The sequence below is a fragment of the Pleurodeles waltl genome, chromosome 11, assembly GCF_031143425.1.
Source record: "Pleurodeles waltl isolate 20211129_DDA chromosome 11, aPleWal1.hap1.20221129, whole genome shotgun sequence".
In the NCBI taxonomy this organism is placed as follows: Eukaryota; Metazoa; Chordata; class Amphibia; order Caudata; family Salamandridae; genus Pleurodeles; species Pleurodeles waltl.
The window spans coordinates 9,253,505-9,272,402 of record NC_090450.1 but is presented as its reverse complement, the minus strand read 5'-3'; the positions used below and the strand labels follow the sequence as shown (position 1 = coordinate 9,272,402).

Sequence of the window (18,898 nt, the reverse complement as noted above, 5' to 3'; positions counted from 1 at the left end):
TCTCAGCCATTCAGACACCTTGCTATTAAAATCATCCAAGATGTTTGCAGCTGTATGTGATTTCTCTACGGCTACTGCCTCATGCCGACAAATGCCCTTAAAAATGTCTTTAGGACCAAGACCTGTAGATAGCTTTTGCTTTACCCCCGCAAAAGAACAATTTTGTAGTGATGCACATATAATCACTAGCCTGACAACTGTGTCACATGTCTGTCGTTTGGTGGATAGTGTGGACAACACTTTGCTGCAAAGTTTGCCCAACCAATTGCAGCACATCAAGATGCAGAGCTGAAACAGCAACTCTGTCAAAATAGGTCTGATTTGGAACCTTCCATGTTGGGCAGATGGCTGCAATAAACCCTAAGAATCTCACTCCTTCCTCAAAAGATAAAGGAAGGGGGTCCAATGCTAGCATTTTTGCCAGGTTCCCATCATACAAATGTGCCATTGGCTGGTTACGGTCCTAGGGCCCCTCCTGCTTAAGCATGTCCATAATAGTAGCCTGGATTGTTTTCTTTTTTGGGGCCACTGATGCAGGTTACTTTTGAGATGTCTGGTGGTAGACTCACTGTGCGTCATGGTGCAGCCACCATATGCCGTGGTGTCTCCATCTGACTCTGACTCTTCCTGTGCCATTGTGAGGTCACTGAGGTGGGTGATTCTGGCGCACTGCTGGGGACAGGGCTGCTATGTGTGAGGATGTCACCATCTTCTTCCTCACCTTCCATAGTGATTTGACCAGTTGCAGCTGATGTTTCCCGGCCCTGCTCATCTTCACCACTGCAACCACATTAAAACATTTTTTTAAGGTGCTCCTCCCACCGGATTGCGTGATGTTTTTTTCAAATGGGTAGTGTGGCCTCCAGTACCATATGTGAACCAGGCTTACCTTGATGAACATATGCGTGGTAAGTGGGGCATAGCGCAGTGTTCACCTCTCTGCTAATCGTAAAATAGTCCCAAACTGGAGAGAAGAACTTTCTTACGGGGCCTCTATCAATGCCTGAAGAAGAACGGGAGGTAGGAGAGTGTGTCGATTGCCTCTCTGCAGTGCATACTTCTACAGAGGTAGGGGCTGCTGCAGGTCTCTGCTGGGGCCTTACAATCATGAGAGCTGTTGGTGCTGCCTGTGCAACACCCCTCGGAACAGGTTGGATAGTAATGTCGGATCCTCCGGGCCAGCTTCCACAATGACTGACTCGTCCTTACCATCCTCTTCAGCCTTCTTCTCCTTCCATGATGCTAAGGCGTTCTCGAACTTTTCTTTTCTCTTGCCTCTACTGGCGTTTCTCAGAGTCTGCTGGGGTCCACTCCATGCCTCTATCATTGTCATCAGAAGCTGTGCTTGGGTATATTGGATGGAGTAGTGCCCTCCCTTTTTCTTAATCGAGATCTGGGAGCCATTGATCCTAAAAGAGAAGGTTCTTGCTCGGCAGGAGCTTGACCTCCTGTTCTGCTCCATCTTGGGGAAGCTTTGCTATTGCTGGCTGCGGCTCCTGTCCACTTTGCTCTGTTTGCTCTTGCACTGTTTCCTTAAATGATTGGATACTACTTTGGAAAAGGGACAAATCAAATTCAGCGTCACTGCTCGCCAGTGTTGCCATGATTGCAGTGGTTGCCTCACTGATACACATGGTCTTGGGTTGGGGTGGTACTGTTGATCTAGCAGTGCTGCTCCCAGATTCCTACCCAAAAGCCAGTGTGGCAGGCACATTTCTTCCGAAAAAGGTTGCGGTTGGTATGTGGAAAGCTCCTTCTTTTCACTGACCACTTTCTTGGGAGCAACTTTCTTTGGGGCCATATTAAAGCTCTCAGTTGTCTGTGGCGCTAAGCTGCACAAGCTGAAGAGATTGGATGACTAACTGTATAATGCCTTGTCTTTGGCAATACTGCGGGAGGTTAGTGTCTCTTGTGCACATAAAAGCAAGAAAAAAGCAAGGAAAACATGTAGTTAGAGAAACATGGCATTGTTGAAGGTTGAAATAGTACAGACAAATGCAATATTAGTGTGGCTGGTTACTTATATACGAAATACCAATTTAATCAAACACTGTAAAGTCAAATACACCACCACCACACCATAAAAAGTCATTTCAAATCAAGCAGCACAACATGCAGATGTAGCTCTTTTTATCTCCATCTGTAAAGGAGACACCTGTGGTAGTCAGAGACAGGTGAATGGATAAATGGAATAATCCTTAAAAATCATGTGGCACCAAGGTGGTCCAGGGGAAATGTAATAATCATTTAAAAAATGATTTATGATGCTGATTTCTCTGCAGTGCACCACTGCAAGGGTGTCCTGGAGGAAATGGAATTATTATACACCTAAAGAAGCTGAATGCTGTAGCGTGGCTGCGTGCCTTTGGTGGATAGATGGATGGATGGATCAACGCAAAATGCAGAATTAAATAAAATGAAATAAAAAATAAAACAAAAATATGAACACATTTATTTTAAAAAGTTACAATTAAAAAACAAGAAATTTGAAAAAAATTAAAATTCAATCTTAAAAAATTAAAATGATCAAAATTGCTGATGCCTGTATGCAAGCCTATGGCAATGGCAGACTGGTCGCATGAACAAAATGGCTGCCAGCCACATGATCAAACAACAACAAGGAGAAAGGAGGCCCGGCAAACAAAGGAAACATGCAAGCCTATGGTAAAGGGAAACTGGCTGGAAGCACAAAATGGACAGCAGCCACATGGTCAAACAACAACTGTGAGCAAGGAGGCATGGAGAACAAAGAACACATACAAGCCTAAGGACATAGGATGACACAAAATGGCCCCTCGCCACACGGCATGAAGAACAAAGACAAATAGTAGATGATGAACAACAGACACACACACACACTGGCCATAAAAAGGCATGATGATAACACTGAAGAAAACTCATTAATTCAGCAACGCAAAACAGGAAAATTAACTGATCTATATAAATGTCACAACAGCAGTACACATCATTGCTTGCCATAAAATGTTAGCCCACAACATATCTTTGCAAAACAAATGAAATGCAAACAGTAGCCAACATTTTTTATGTATTCCAATGCATCCCAGCCCTAAAAGAAGTAATAAAAACCAATGCCACTGAAAAATTAATTTCATGCACTAATGACTGGTACTGGGCCTTCCGGCTTGATGGCCCTTTGGTAATCTATGCCACATATTAAAATAATATTGCAAATGTTACAAACATGTAGAAAAGGTACTGAGCTGTGCAACAATTTTCTTTGCAAAAGATGAAAAATCAAAAAATACAAAATAAATAATAAGAAGGCCTGTACATAAACTCAAGGCCACTCGCCACTGTAAAATTTTTAAATCAAATAAATAAAGAAATACTGGTGCATGCCCAAGAAAACAAATAACATCCCCATTCAATCGTTTTTTTTACTTACTTGGGTGATTTCACAAAAACAGAGTCCTTAAATCCAAAGTTATATCCAGGAGGCAGAGGGTGGTCCATCACCATAAAATCGAAGTGAAAAGTGACCAGGAGATGGACAAAGCACTGAGAGGAGCCTGCTGGACACGAACAGGAAGTTGGAGTCTCTGGAGCACTTCCTTTCTGTTTGGAAAAAAAAGCTTCTCACACTAAAAAACAACTTGAAGGGTCCAATAGAGAAGAAAACCCAATCAAAAACCTCTTTTTTACTAGATTTAAATGTATATCGAGTAGAAAATCCATTCTGGGTGCATTCGCTCTTGTGAGCGGGGCTGTTTTATCTGCCATCGCGACAGGAAGCAGTGTGGGTAAACTCGAAGTCTCGTGCGTGCAGCTGGAAACAGGGCAAGTGAATGCATAGTCTTGTGGTCACTCTCTAGCAGCCACAGAGTATCGTGGCACTCGTGAGACAGTGCCAAAACCAAATCCCGTGTGCACGAATGAACTCCACTTCACGCCGGAATGCGGAATTCGGGAAGTGCCAGGTTTCTGCAAACTCTGCCATCGGAGTGAGTTCTACACGCAGGCCTACTTATAAATTCCCTGTTGGTGTGTATAATCTTATGAATAACCCTCCTGCTTGCCAGATCCTCCCTCGAATTCAATATTCTGTGCCTATTCAAACTTTTCTCTCTACTTTGCCAAAGGGAGACCCTGCAGTCAGGCTGAGGTCTCCATATAGTAAAGTACATGGAAATTGTTTTTAAATAATTTAACTTGAGAATAAATATTACAAATAATTCTATGTTAAATTTTAATGTAATGAGACCATTCTATGTATTAATCTTAAACCTAGAACCTAATAGAAAACATTCTACAGCACTACTAAATTAATTTTGAATTCAAACTTTAGTTGATGCAAATATATATTAAAATAAATGAAAAATATTTTTCTGAAGTTTAAATTAAAAAATAAATTCCTACTGGAAGAAAAACAATTTTTATTGTGCACTAATAATTATTAAAATTGATGTCTAGAAATAATTAAAATTAGTGTCATTATTTTTTATAAAATGTAATGTTTTATTGTTTAAAATTAAAAGTCATCCATTTAATATTTTATAATTAATAACAAAATGTACTCTTTTTCTATATATTTTTTACGTCTATGTATATTTATAGTTTTAATTATTTTAAATGATTTAATTGAATTGAACATTGCTTCCTAAGGGGTTTTATTTTACAACCTTATCTTCATTATCTTCTATGGTAGGGTGTTGCAGTACCAGTGGTGGTTAAACATGTGTAGTGCTGGACTTACTACAAAAATTGCAAGTTACATTTGTAAGTTATTACAAAAGTGTAAGTTACACATGTAAGTTACTACAAAAGTTTAAATTACTACAAAAAATATGTTACATGTGTAAGTTACAGCAAAAGTGTCAGTTACTATAAAAGTGTAAGTTACGTGTGTAAGTTACTACAAAAGTGTGAGTTATTACAAAAATGTAAGTTACATGTGTAAGTTACTACAAAAGCGCATGTTACACATGTGAGTTACTACAAAAGTTTAACTTGCTACAAAAAATGTAAGTTACATGTGTAAGTTACTGCAAAAGTGTAAGTTACTACATTAAATATAAGTTACATGTATAAGTTACTTCAAAGGTGTTAATTACTACAATAGTGTAAGTTACATGTGTAAGTTACTACAGAAGTGTAAGTTACAGGTGTAAGTTCCTACAAAAGTGTAAACTACTGCAAAAGTGCAAGTTACACATGTAAGTTATTAAAAAAGTTTAAGTTGTGACAAAACATGTAAGTTACATGTGTAAGTTACTGCAAAACTGTAAGTCGCTACATTCAATTAAAGTTACATGTGTGCATTACTGCAAAAGTGTGTTATTACAAAAGTGTAAGTTACATGTGTAGATAACTGTGAAAGTGTAAGTTACATGTGTAAGTTACTACAAAAGTGTGAGGTACTACAATAGTACAAGGCATATGTGTACGTTTCTACAAAAGCGTAAGTTACTTCAAAAGTGCAGTTGTAGTACGTTTTGTAGTTGAACTGTAGTAGTACAAAACGTGTTACAAAGTGAATTTTGTGAAACGGGCCGAGTGTGGTATTACTAATACTGCACACTTATACTGTGGAGCTCGTGATTGAGACCCTAGTGCATCTCTTGATGGAGAGTGTAGTTGAATGTCTTGGTACTTTTGATGGTATCTCTATGTTCTATGATCTAACATCCCTCCTTGCTTTGCAGTGAAGCTGGTGGTGACCCGAGGGCTGATGATCACTGCAGACATTCTGGCGGGGTTCGGCTTCATTACCCTTCTCCTCGGTCTAGACTGTGTCAAGTTCCTCAAGGACGAGCCCACAATCAAGCTGAGGATTTGCTTTGTGGCTGGGATCACACTGCTTATTGGAGGTAAGTCTGCAAGCGGCAGAGAAACAGTGACTTCCTCACTCTATGCCTGGTTGCAGTTCGCTTAACTGTTTCTCTTTATGAACTTAATTATGTGGCTGACTTGTATTTCCAATTGGTATGTTTACCTGAACTATTTTACGTAGGGGCAATATCCATACAACAAACAAAGCATGACAATTAGTGCAACAAACCTGCAGTGTAAGGATCCCATCTGCACTCTTGTCAACCCCCAAATGACTTCCTTACTCATTCCATGAGTTTGACCTCCACTGAGAAGTGAGGATTGAGCACCTGCCAGAGCCCTTATTGGGTGCTCTTAAGTGGACCAGTCATCCACTCTCATCCAATCCTCAGTAGTACAATGAGTGAGGCCAAGCATTGTTGCTGTTTTGTGCATGAAGATCCCACAAGTATTGAAAAGTACATACTTGATTTCTCAGGTGCATGTGGGTCGTTGTCCTGTACAGCATTGTGTAATTTTTAAGGTGGCAGTAGACAAATGTTGTGTCTCCTCAAGTGATATGTTTATGCCACTGCCGTAAAACCTGCTGGCTTCAAAGATGCATATGTCTGCAGTCCGAATATTTCTTTAATTTAATCAAGTAATCAATAAATAAATTGGAATATACCATATTTCACTAGTGGTAGGGTGTACTAATTCCACTAACACGTATCACCTGAAGGAGCTAATGATGAAGAGGGAGCAAAAGCTTTGACTTCCATAGTCTACCTTGCATCCAAGATTATGGAACATGCTGGGGTAAGTTACAAAGCCTAGTAAAGCTGAGCAATACGGAAATACTCATCCTCTCATACTTTTGGTAATACACGTATTTAGATTTAAAAAGAATTGAAAAGACATCCACAAGTTAAAGCATTGCACGCCATTTCTTCCTGCACACAAGGGTTGACTGCAGTCTTGAGCACACAAACAAGCTTCCAGGCGCTACTTACACATAAACCCCATGTCCGCCTGGACGTGGTCTTCTGACCAACCTTGGTCTTAAAAGTTCCCTCTCCGTGGCTGCTCCTTCGCATTAGGTGGACAAGCACTAAATTGTCCTCTTTTAAAGATGGAAAATGGAGCTCTAGCCAAATTTACAAAGATCGGCTTCACAGGAAAGACGCAGTCTCAAAATTTGCATCGACATTTTGGGACTCCAGTCTGATTTTGCGAACCACCTATACAAAATCGTAAATTGGGGAATCGCAGGAGTTGCACGAGCTCATAAATGTGCATTAGGCAGGTCGCAGTTTGTGATGCCCTCCATTTAAATACACTCGCTGTGATGGTTGCCAGCAAGGCACATCAGACCAACATACCAATGATGTGCAGATCAAAACAGGGACGCTTTAAAAAAATAAATTTTGAAAAACTTCGATGAGAGTTGTCAGTGGTCCCAAGATCACTGCGTATTCCCCGAAGTTGCCACCCTGATTCTAAAAATGGAAGAAGTCCAAAGCGGACCCTTTCTCATTTGCGAATCAGATATCACCTGAACTTGGGAGTCAGTAAGTAATCAATGAGTTGCAACCAGAATTAAGGTCACAGACCACTGATACATACCTTACTGACACATTTTGGAAGTAAAACCAAAAACATGCCCCTGCCATAACTGCAATTTGGTAGGAGTCAAAAACAACCCTGTTTTGCGATATGGAAAATATTTTCTGAATCACAACATTTGGGTAATATACTGGGAAAAGGGATTTTGCAGTCACAGACCCTGTGATTTTGTGAATCATTAGGTAAACCTGCCCTTAATCTCCAACTCTCTCTCTCTTCTCCCCCAGACAAAGAGTTTGACCTGGGCAGATACATTTACTTTGGCCTGTCACAGCTCCATTAAGTGTAAATACTGAAATGGCTTAAATGTAACAAGAAACTAGTATTAACTTTTATTTGAGCCTGTACCTGTAGTAAAGGCTGGCATTTGCTGCCAGCCTTACCTACAGTGTGTCTGATGATGCAGACAGGACCTGCTCAGCAGCCGACAGAAGGCCCCCCATTACTGCGGCTGGCTTCATTTCACAAGGCTGTGGTGTCATTAGTCTGCACCAGTGCACAGGAATAATGAGCACCAGTGATGCTGGCCCCCACCCCGCCACTTGCCCCCTCCGTGACTTTTATCTAGTGCTATGGGTCACATTCAAACCCAACTTGAGATAATTAGGGGTAGGAGCTACATAATCAAATCTGCCCAGCTTTGTGAAACTTGCACACTCTGGACTCAGTGAGCAATTTCAACTTCATCTCCATTTCTGTCTTTCTTTGCTGCTTCCCCAGGTCTTTCTTCATCCACCAGATCTGGTATTATTCATGTATTCTACATCATTTGCATGCAGTATTTACTACTTTATATTTTATCATCATCTAACCAGCAAACTTGCCACACGAGGTCAAACCTCTGGCCTTCAGAGAGCACACGGAACTCTGCAGGGATACATTAACCCACTGAGCTATGCTCACACTGAACTCTGCAGGGGATACATTAACCCACTGAGCTATGCTCACACGGAACTCTGCAGGGGACACATTAACCAACTGAGCTATGCTCACACTGAACTCTGCAGGGGATATATTAACCCACTGAGCTATGCTGACACGGAAGTCTGCAGGGGATACATTAACCCACTGAGCTATGCTTCCTTCTTATTTTGAATTCTGAATCAGAGACCTCTTTTCCCTTCTGAAAATAAATGTTGCACACTGTTTGTGCAAGGGCAGCACATTCAGTAGTAACAGTGTCATTACAGCGTGGACATGATAGTTCAGTACTTACACTAATGACATGAGCACTTCACGTGTACTAACGCACATTTGTTCAGTGTTTGTGTCTGGTGAGATTGCTTTGTTGTAAATACGCCCAAGAGATATGAGCTAAAAGTCCACCAGTGGAAGAGTGGACGAGCACCCACTCTGAGTAAATTTGCGTACTACAAGTTAATCTTGGAGGGAGTGACCCAGTGTTTTACAGCACTTAGGGGCCATATGTACGAACACTTTTTCCCATAGACATAGAATGGGGAAAAACCTTTGCTACATCTGGCCCTTAGTCTACTGACACTGAGATGTTTACCAGTGACAGTTCTGATATTAAAGTGCGTACAGTGCAGGTGTCAGCATACCTTACTTTTAATTGGTATTAATTGTTTTTATGTTATTTTATTTTATGTCTCTTAGACAGGGCAAACATGTCAGTGGTCTAGTGGAATATCTCCATCTAGGGAACTCCACTTTCTGTTTCCTGATTTGTCCACTTGGACTTTGTGGAGATTGATGGCTGCTGAAGAGGAGGCCAAGGAGACCTCTTGATCGGTAGTGCATTCAGAGGGACACAGCAGGCCAACCAGAAAGAGAGCCAAGTACCAGCTGGACCAAGGAAATGTTATTGAGTAACCTTAGGCCCTGGCTCAGCTCTACAATATCTGCTTTCCCTCCCACGGTAGACAAAAGTGAACTTAGCGCAATGCACGAACGCTTGAATGTAGAAGACGGATTTTAGAAGCCCCGCAGAACTCCACCCAATCCCTAGCTGAAGCGGGATGAATGTGGGTGAATGTGGGGTGAATGTGGGGTGAATGCCTTTGGGTTACTAACAGTTCTGAAACAGGGATCCAGGGAGACCATAGTGATCAGATACAAACCTTTTTTTCTCTTGAATCATACACACACAAGATACACTAAGGAAAAGACATTTAAACTAAAAGGCGTGTTTATTTCTACAGGTGAGCTCAGTTGCTCAACACATCGAAAAATAGTTACACGCAATATGATTAACGCACATTTCTACCATGGTTAAAATGTCATCTAAAAACCTAACACCGTAAACCTACTTCTATGTGCTGTGCTAGGAGAGCATGGAGCATTGGATAACTTGCATCTAGATTTTCCTAGAGAGGATGAGCGCACTGCACACCTGTTTAGAGCAAAGTGTTGTAATTATCAGGACTCAAGGAGGCTGTGTTCCCCATGAAAGTAAAATACGCATTAAGCATCAGCATCAACTCCTCCCAGGCTCTGGCTGGGTATTAACTTTCAGTAGAATGTGTGACACAGCAGCATCTCTGGCAGACAGGACCATCTCCGGCAGTATCTTGCTTGCGATGATCTGGGGTGAAGGACCTCTCCTGACAGGTGGTCCATTCGCAGTCCTTTAATACTGTGTCTTATCTAAGACGGGATTTCCACCATCACCATAGGAATGTTGAACCAGTAAGAGTCTAGTGTAAGGCGTATTCATTTATACAAATAAGGTACAAATATGACAATTCAGACTACACTGTATTAGCTATTGTTCTTTTTTGTCCTTGAAATAGAGATAACAAGGCACTTGTTCCAGACTGACGTCACATCAGGTGTTTTGTTGATGTGTATATTTAAATGACTTGACACTTTCACAGCTCTTGGAAAGGTGAGGGCAGCCAACAACTGTGTCAAAGGCAGACATGTTAAAGATTCTGCAAAAATACAGACAATGGAGGTTTGGCCTACTTAAAATGGAGTCGAGCGTTATCTCTTCACATCAACACCACCAGCAGATCACCATACCATGCAGTGTGGGGGCTTCACCTGAGTGGCCTGAAAATATCTGAACAAGATGTAAGAGTAACATTTTAAGTATTAGGGTCCGCAATCACTGGATACCTTAGATGAGTATCAGTACACTACTTCAGGCAGCTCCACAAACCATAGTGCTTAGGGTTTGTGTGGTTCAAAGCTAGCCCATGGCACCCTGAATATATTCATGCCATCGCAATAAAAAATAAATTTGGCCCAATAACAAATATTATTTCAAACAATTGGACTTAAAAATGCACATTCACCAATTATTACCAGAGTGCAAAAATAAAATTCCAGTTTAGTACCACAAGACAAAAAACATTCACATGAAAAACACTTTTTTCTGCCTCACAAACTGCAGGTAACACTTTACACAGGGAAACAACTCTGATAGTCGCAAGGTATCCTCAATATGGTTTTACCATACCACACAAATAGCACTCATTGCCTCCTAGTACTACTCAAAGGCCCTGTTGTTAAAACAGGTACTCCAAGTACACATGAAAAAATAACTTGGCATAAACTGTATTCCCAGCTGTTCATACTATAATATAATATTTATAATCTCTTTATATGTATATGTTTGTTTGTGTATGTGTATATATGTTGTATGTAAAATACAAACATTTGATGGAGATTCAAAAACCGGTTGGCATTCATTGGTTATGAGCTAAGTTTGGTTCTTCTTGTAGGTATACCTGGCATCATCGGTTCTGTCTGGTACGCCATTGATGTGTACGTGGAGCGATCATCCCTGGTCTTTCACAATGTCTTCCTGGGCATCCAGTACAAGTTTGGCTGGTCGTGCTGGCTCGGAATGGTTGGGTCAATGGGCTGCTTCTTAGGAGGGGCCGTGCTGACCTGCTGTCTCTATCTCTTTAGAGGTAAGTGCTGGAGTTTGGAGCTCAATGTATTCCTGATGACCCCACACCCCTGCCCTCTGTCTTCGAACCTTTCATTTTCCTAAATGTTTGAGAAGTCTGAGATGAACCTTGGAGCACAGCTGACCCCCGAGCTGACCGTCAAATGTGATGACTGACTCACAATCTTAATCCCTTGGCATGCACGCCTTCTGTAGGACTCCAGACTTTATCTTCAAAGATTGCAGAATAATGTCTGAATATGGAGGCAGTGCCATGTGCTGGATTGTGATACACCTGCAAGGTGTCTATCTGTGGGCCCCATGTCTGGCATGTTAGTGCCAAAGCCCTGTAAAGGTATGTTGTTGCCAAAGACTCAAGAGGGTACAAGCCACTTGCTAGCTAACAAGGGCAGCCTGTGATTGGAGGAATGTGTACTTGGCTACTGCATCTTTCCAGGTGTGTTAACTGATGGTATCAGCCCCAGAGCTGTGGGTGCACTCACTAGGCAACATTCTAGAAATTTCTGCCAGGAAGCTTTAGATCCTACGCCTTTATGACCCATGGGTTTGCATATTCTTATCCAGAGAGGTTGTGGTTGTCCACGGTGACCCAGACATATCCCCCCTGTACTGTTCCTTGTCTCTGGTCTCCTGTTCCATGTCACCTGTGGGGTATGAGACTGTTCAGTACATTGCTGTAACGTGGGGGGTCTCACACCACCAAAACCATCTGCTGGTAGTTCAGGAGGGTCTGGTTCCTACTTTCGCAACTTAGGAACACACAGAGGCCTATCACTTTCTTGGTATGGCTGATTGAAGATGGATCCCCGGTGAAGTGTCATTTTTTTTATTTTTTTTATTACAGATGTTGGATCCGGCAGAAACCTCTCGTCTTACTCTTCGAGGAAGGTCCATTCACGAGCTGGCACAGCCATGGCCAAGTTATACTCAACTTCTCGAACAGCGACTGCCAAGATGTATGCAGTGGACACCCGAGTTTGAAGTCAGACATCTTTGAAAAATGCAAAGCCATGGCAGAACATGTCCACCGTATCCGAAAGGACATCCCATTTTCTTTGTACTGTAGCACTGGAATACCCCACTTTATTTCCTTCTCTACCTTGGGGTTTAACTCAACTCTTGTGCTTTATAAGATCCAAGAGTTTGCGAAACTCTGTTTTTTCTCTGCCCAGCACCGTGACAGCACAATCCCTCTGTCGCTCCATTGCTTACCATATAGGAGCATGTTTGTATCCCAGTATGCCAATCTGGTAGGTAGATATACTAGGCTTCTTCAAAACATAATGTAGTGTTCATTGTACCCAATGCATGTGCCAAATGTCTAAGGTTTAATTCCATTGGGGATTGATCAAAAATGAAAATATCCTTCAGTCCAGGCAAGGTGGGACCCCAACCTGCACCCCATCTGCAGAGTTTGGTCCAAAGCTGGGGTGAGCTTATGGTTAGTTTTGAGATGACAAGAATTCAGACACATCCATGGAGTTCAGGGAAAAGATTTTGCATTTCACATTTGCATGTTGACTCTAATGGTTTGATGGGTCAGCTTGAAACTAGAGCAGCAAGTTGGAAGAGCCTGCCATTGATATTAGCAGAGATCCAAAGTCGTTCACTGTTGTATATTTTGTGATCTAAAGACAACACTCAAAACTGTTTTACTATGGTTCCCAAATTGCATTGTATGTTTATAGCAGACACGGCTGCAGTCTCCAAAGGATCCAACCACCTTTAACATTAAATCTTATGTTGAGGAGGTTGTGTGATCCACCAGCACATTGGGTCTAAAACGTCATTAAGAGCTCCAGTCTCAAAAATGTAGCAGCGCCTCTCAATGAGTTCAAGCTGAGCTTCTTCCCATGTGGTATGGATTGAAAAAGGCACAGGACTGAATATATGAATGTAGAGGCCATGGCCCTTCCTGACCAAGGAACTCTCTCCCAGTTTCAGAACTTCACAAAATATTTACAAATAAAATCAAGATGTGAAATAGGCCATGATGGAACGATAATCATATATAATGCCACAATACATCAGAATGTTGTGTGGGATGTGGTACACTGGTCTATTGAGAATTACACTTGTTGGGATTTCATGACTGCCTACAAGTGTTTGACTGGTGTCTTTCCACTGGCAAGGCATTTAGATATCTGAGCTCCATTGATACACATTTCACTCTCTAATATGTTCAATGAATAATCTGAAACTTCACTAAAACTGGATCTTCTATCAAAAGATGAAGTTAAAACAGTACACTGTAGTACTCGATGGGCCAGATATGCAGAGGATGTTTGCATTCACAGAAGGTCTGATTTGCAGCCGCAAAAATGCTTTTGGCATGTATGAAGCCCAAGTTGTGATTCAGTAACACGTTACAGAATCGCAGTTTGGATTTGCGAACAAATGACAATTGGGTATTTGGAAGGGGCATGTATTTGGAAGCCAGAGGAGTCGAAAGCCAAAAAGGAGGAGCCGCCCCACGTCTTCATTGTCGTTTTAGGCCAACAAAGCATCTGCGGAGCGCAGCGTTCTTGCTGGAAGGTAACGCGCGCGTCTGTTGGTCAGGTAACGAGGTCCTGTCTGATAGAAGTCTCCGCGGGCAGCACAAGCCCCTTGAATTGGACTCTATTACGGGTGGCAGCCAGTGCAGCTCGCTAAGGTGCTGAAGAGTATGATTGCTTTTCTAGAGATTTAATAGGAGCCGAGTTGCAGGATTCTGCACCAACTGGGGTCTCTTAAGTTGATAAGCTGGGAGACCCCCTTACAGGAGTTGGCGTAGTCCGGCCGTGAGGTTATTAGGGCATGGATTACCATCTTCTGGCAATGTGCAGGTAGCAGGAACAAAAACTTATTTAAAGATCTCCTGTTTCTTTCTCATACTGGTTACCCAGTCACTTTTGTAGCTGAAGCGTGCATGCAGCAATCACTGACAAATTCTTCTCAATTATTAAAAAGAAATCCACATTTTAACACAAAAACATTGTCGAAAATAGCCAACAATTATTTTCAAGCTCCCAAAGTGCTGTGAAATGATTTTCTATCTTGGAGCAATTAACATACTTATGCACTGGATTCTGTTTAATGCTATTTTATTATAATTATTACTAGTGACTAATATAAACTATGCAGCAATCCTTTGTTATTAATTTTTCGATCTCATTCGCAAATAGGCTAAAAGTTGCAATCTACCTTCATTTTCATTTTTATGTTTCATGTCAATAAAAGATCTCTGTTCGTTTAGAGTACCATCTATTTGGCTTTTGAAATCATTCTGTTCGAATATCTCCACTTGCTCCGTTTTTAGATAGTTTACCAGAATGAAAATTAAATGTTAGTGCTGCTCTAACTTACTTGATCAAATAGTCCTACTTTGAGAGGTTTTTTTTCTACTGGGTTTGAGTGATGGGTCTAGATATACAATAAGGTATTTGCATCAGTAGGGAGTGTTCAAAAGTCTTTCTAGTTTCTGCGTGGGTAACTCTCTTTATTTTGTGTCAAACTGTACAAAAAAGCTAAAGATGGAAGAATTCTATAGTTCAGGATGTTGACATGACACCCTCAGCACTAAAGAATTGAACCATGTGTGTTTTAAAACAATCTGTACTTTCCTCTGAGTCATTCCAGACTATGAAAAAGTCATTGATGTATCAAGAGTGATGTATGAAGGTTTTGAAAATTATTCAACATGCACATGTGATATATTTCAAATAACTCAACAGATAGATTATCTATATTCGGCATGAAAGTGGCCCCCAAACGCTACAATGAAGTTATAAATAGTATGTTGAGAAACAATGCATTTTTATAGATGCCATATTAAAGCACTGGAGAATTAAATGTCCAGGCATCTGCACATTGGAGTAGGGATCCTTAAAGCATATCATGTGTTTAGAATACTTCTAAAGATCCATTTAGCATTTTCACAAATTACCACCACTCACCAGACCATAGTGTGTTCACTGCGTATAGAACTGCTCACATAGTAGATGGAGCTGTTCGGCTTCACGTCTCTATCCTAGCAGACAGGCCGATGTCGTGTTCACAGAAGTTAGCAGATAGCAACTAACCAGGTGACAACAAGTGTACCTTTGCCTTTTATTTACAATAAAAATGCTGCAGTGACCTACATTCAGTTGCTTTTCCCCACCAGACCTAGTCCGCCCTTGAAATGTAACAGGCTCAATTAGAGATCATTGTGTTGACTCACTAATTGGTTTGCTGCAGTAAATCCCGTGAGCGGCAGGCAAATGTATCCCTTCCTTAAGAAAAGCTTAATGAAAGTTGGCAGAGACCTCTTTGCATCTACAACATTCTCAGGGCCTGATTCACAAAGGTAACTTGCACTTTTGTGTGAGGGTAAAGTTTTTGCAATTCACAAAGGAATTTTAGAAGTGATATCTTTAGGACTGCAGACTCTCAGCACTCATGGCAGAGACTCCGCAGATAAAAAGATAGGCAGTCATAAAGAAATTACTCCTAAAACTCCTTCATGAATTGCAAAAAATCGTAAATGTGCACAAAAATGTAAGTTTATCTTTGTGACTCAGGCCTTCAGAGATTGTTTTTAGTAAACAAAATATAAGGAATTCCTGGATGCGCTTCCAATAACACGATGCTGTGGTTGCTCATTGAAATTATTGGATATGACTTCAAGTCCCAGAACCCAAATAAAAAAGGCAAAGTTGTAACTATTTAAGTATTAATCTATGAAATTTAAGAGCCCTGAATCTCCTGGTTTCCTTGTAGTGTGTGTATCTTAGATTAAGTCACAATGCTTCTTTTAATCACACTAAGAATACTGTTTTTCACTTTTACGTCAGTGCCACATACAAATATTTCTGTTGTTTAAACAGCAAAGGGAACAATCTTAAAATCAGGCATAGACAATGCGGTTGTACAGCTCGATGGAAAAATATTAGTCAATATCTCCCTGAGAAAGTTTAGCAAAGGATTACAGTATGTGAAAAAGAAGTCTGGAAGTTTGTCATCTGTGAAAACACAGTTTATTTCTATTGTGTAACCTAATAGGCATACATTTAGGAACAACACAAAACTGAAAGAGCGTTTCCTCTGATGAAACTCTAAATTGGGTCCTTTAATGCTCTTTGAGTTCCATGGAGCAAGGCCTTCTGTGGCACCCTCACCCTCTGTCCTGTGGGCCTTTTTAGGTCTTGCCGATAGGCAGTTTTAGTAGTATTTAACCTGGTCAGGCTATTACTAATCATTGGCTGACCTTCTTGTCAATCTCATTTGCTTGCTTCTTATCCAATGACGTTCCTTCCTCTTTTTGTATTTCTCCCTCCACTGGGGCACAGACGTTTTACAGTGTTCCTGATTAGATGAGTTATATCCTTTCACTGCTCATAATCAGAAAACAATGCTTTTCTTTTTCATACAGCACTCCATGGGAGTGCATGTGTTTCCGCTCTCTGACTTGTGTGCTTTTTTGTTTAAAATTTTTGCCATTCCTTTCTATTGCACATGTTACTTTCCACAAACTCCCCTACTGCTTTCTACTGTACCTGCTTATTTGTTTCCCCCATCAAACCCCCAGATTCTCAATGATTCTCTCAAGCACATCCCTTTCCTGCCTTTTGTTTTTCCTCATAAAAACTTATATACATATATATAAACTGATATTGAATACTGCCCAGTTTGTACATTATTGTGATTTTGTTTGGCTACATGGATTAATTTATTTTGGGCTGAAAGTCAGTTAATGAAGAACTTAACTCAATATGTGGAGTAGGGTATAGTCCACTTTTCATCTCTTAATCAGTCCCTTGGTCATTAAATATTGATATATACAAAATTTACCTTTCTTTACTTAAATCATGTCTGATCTTCTTAATTCTCTAAGCCACTAAATACCAACATTCACACTGAATTTCAGTTAAGTTAGTTATTTTTTATAATATTTGTTTTTGTTAAGTATTTGTTTTGTTGTTCTTTGAGACATATGAAGAAATGTGAATCTACCAATCCCAGCCCCAGTTCTTGAGTTCCTGGGACGCATCTAACGGCGACTTGAAGCACGCCCTGCACTTTCAAGACAAAATACAGAAAGTGGGATATATTGCACAAGACAGAGGGTAAAATAAATTATGTGCACCTTTGGAAAATCAGACACTCTACTGTATTGTGATCTGTTTAATGTTCATAAAATGCCTATTAAATATTTTATATGATCTGACATGCCTGCATTCATATTTTTTCCAAGGGATTTTCCTCTTTTGTGAAATGATTTTTCATGTGATTGCTACACGTACCACATTTTTACTCCCGCTCTGTGAAGTCGCAAATACAGACCTGCGGCATCAGACATAACACTGCGGGTTCACCAGGATGGGGGTGAATGTAAGGGAAAGTTGGCCTCCAAGTCCTCTGTGATGGCTACATATGGTATGCCCATCATTACAATTTGAATAGAATTCGAGGATCCTCCCCGGGCTATTCTTACTTAACAACAACCACACTTTAATATCACTTTCATTCAAGGGTCTCCAACCTTGTATGTAATAAGAGCTGCATCAGTGCTTAATTTGTAAAAAATAGAAGTGCCAGTTCCCTTCTCGGGAGGCCACTGCACCCTGCACCATCCGTTGCCCCTACCAGCGCTGTCAATGACAGTACCAACACAAGTACTAACTATCGAACTTCGAAAAATAAAAAATGAAGATGTTTAAAAGACAACGTTGTGTTACTGGACTTTACTGACTCGCAGTTGTGCACTATCCATATCTTTTTGTATGTAATCCTTCAGGATTGCCCCTGTGGTGGCAGGTGCCGTGATTTGTGCACAGGTATACCCTTAGATATTGGGCGACAATATAGTTCACAGAGTCTTAATATTTATGGTAGTCCAAGACAGGTGCATTCTTAAGGTTCAACCCACCACCAATTCAGTAGCAGTTTATTTCACATGTTTATGCTTGCACATTATTATTTTGAGAATATGCTCTACAGGTTGCTTGTTTTCAGTAAGCCTTTCTGGCCATGTAGTCTGTACACTCTGTTCAAGGCTATGAACACAGAACCAGACATCCTAGTGCTTGTGTTGACTGTTTGGAGATCGCTCCCAGAAGCTAGACATATCGTTGCATCAGAGGTATGCATCTGACACAGTGTGGTTTTGATTATATAAATGGTGCACTGCCCTACAGAGGTCGGAGGAGGACTCCAGCCGTGATTGTCTGGGAACTGGTCCTGTGTTCGATATGCAGCTCTGCTGATGCTGATCTTCCATCCTGCAGAGGAGCACTGCCAACTTCACCACAGACCAACCCTGGCTCAACTATTCAAACATTGAGGGGGTCAAGCTATCCTTTGAGATCTGGCAGAGGCTACACCTGCTTTGCTCTTGAGTGTTGGTAGTCATAGGTAGGAAGATACAGAGATAAGACTGCAATGGTTGGATTATTTAATATAATCACCCTGTTGGTAATGCTGGTTACAATGTTCTGTTTTCTCTGCCTAATAATCACAGCTCATTCTCTTTATGCAAGAATACAATTATTCCAATAAATGTTTGAAAACCTTTATCCTTATGTTTCTTGTGTTTACCCTGGACATGCAAGATTAAACACTGAAAGGGTAGCTACAGTTTCCACGACTTCTTTGGGAGTCAGT

The 18,898-nt window shown here is 40.9% G+C and overlaps 1 protein-coding gene across 2 annotated transcripts in view; it reads left to right on the top strand.

Annotated features, from left to right (window-relative positions):
• The window catches only part of CLDN16 (claudin 16), a 151,623-nt gene extending 137,104 nt beyond the window's left edge, over positions 1 to 14,519 (top strand). For both annotated transcript variants that reach the window (XM_069212788.1, XM_069212787.1), the window contains 3 exons: positions 5,664 to 5,828; positions 11,085 to 11,276; positions 12,120 to 14,519. In XM_069212788.1, the coding sequence (XP_069068889.1) occupies positions 5,664 to 5,828; positions 11,085 to 11,276; positions 12,120 to 12,256 (494 nt within the window). In that variant the 3' untranslated portion in view covers positions 12,257 to 14,519. The remainder of the gene's footprint in view (positions 1 to 5,663; positions 5,829 to 11,084; positions 11,277 to 12,119) is intronic.
• The last annotated feature ends 4,379 nt before the right edge of the window (positions 14,520 to 18,898 follow it).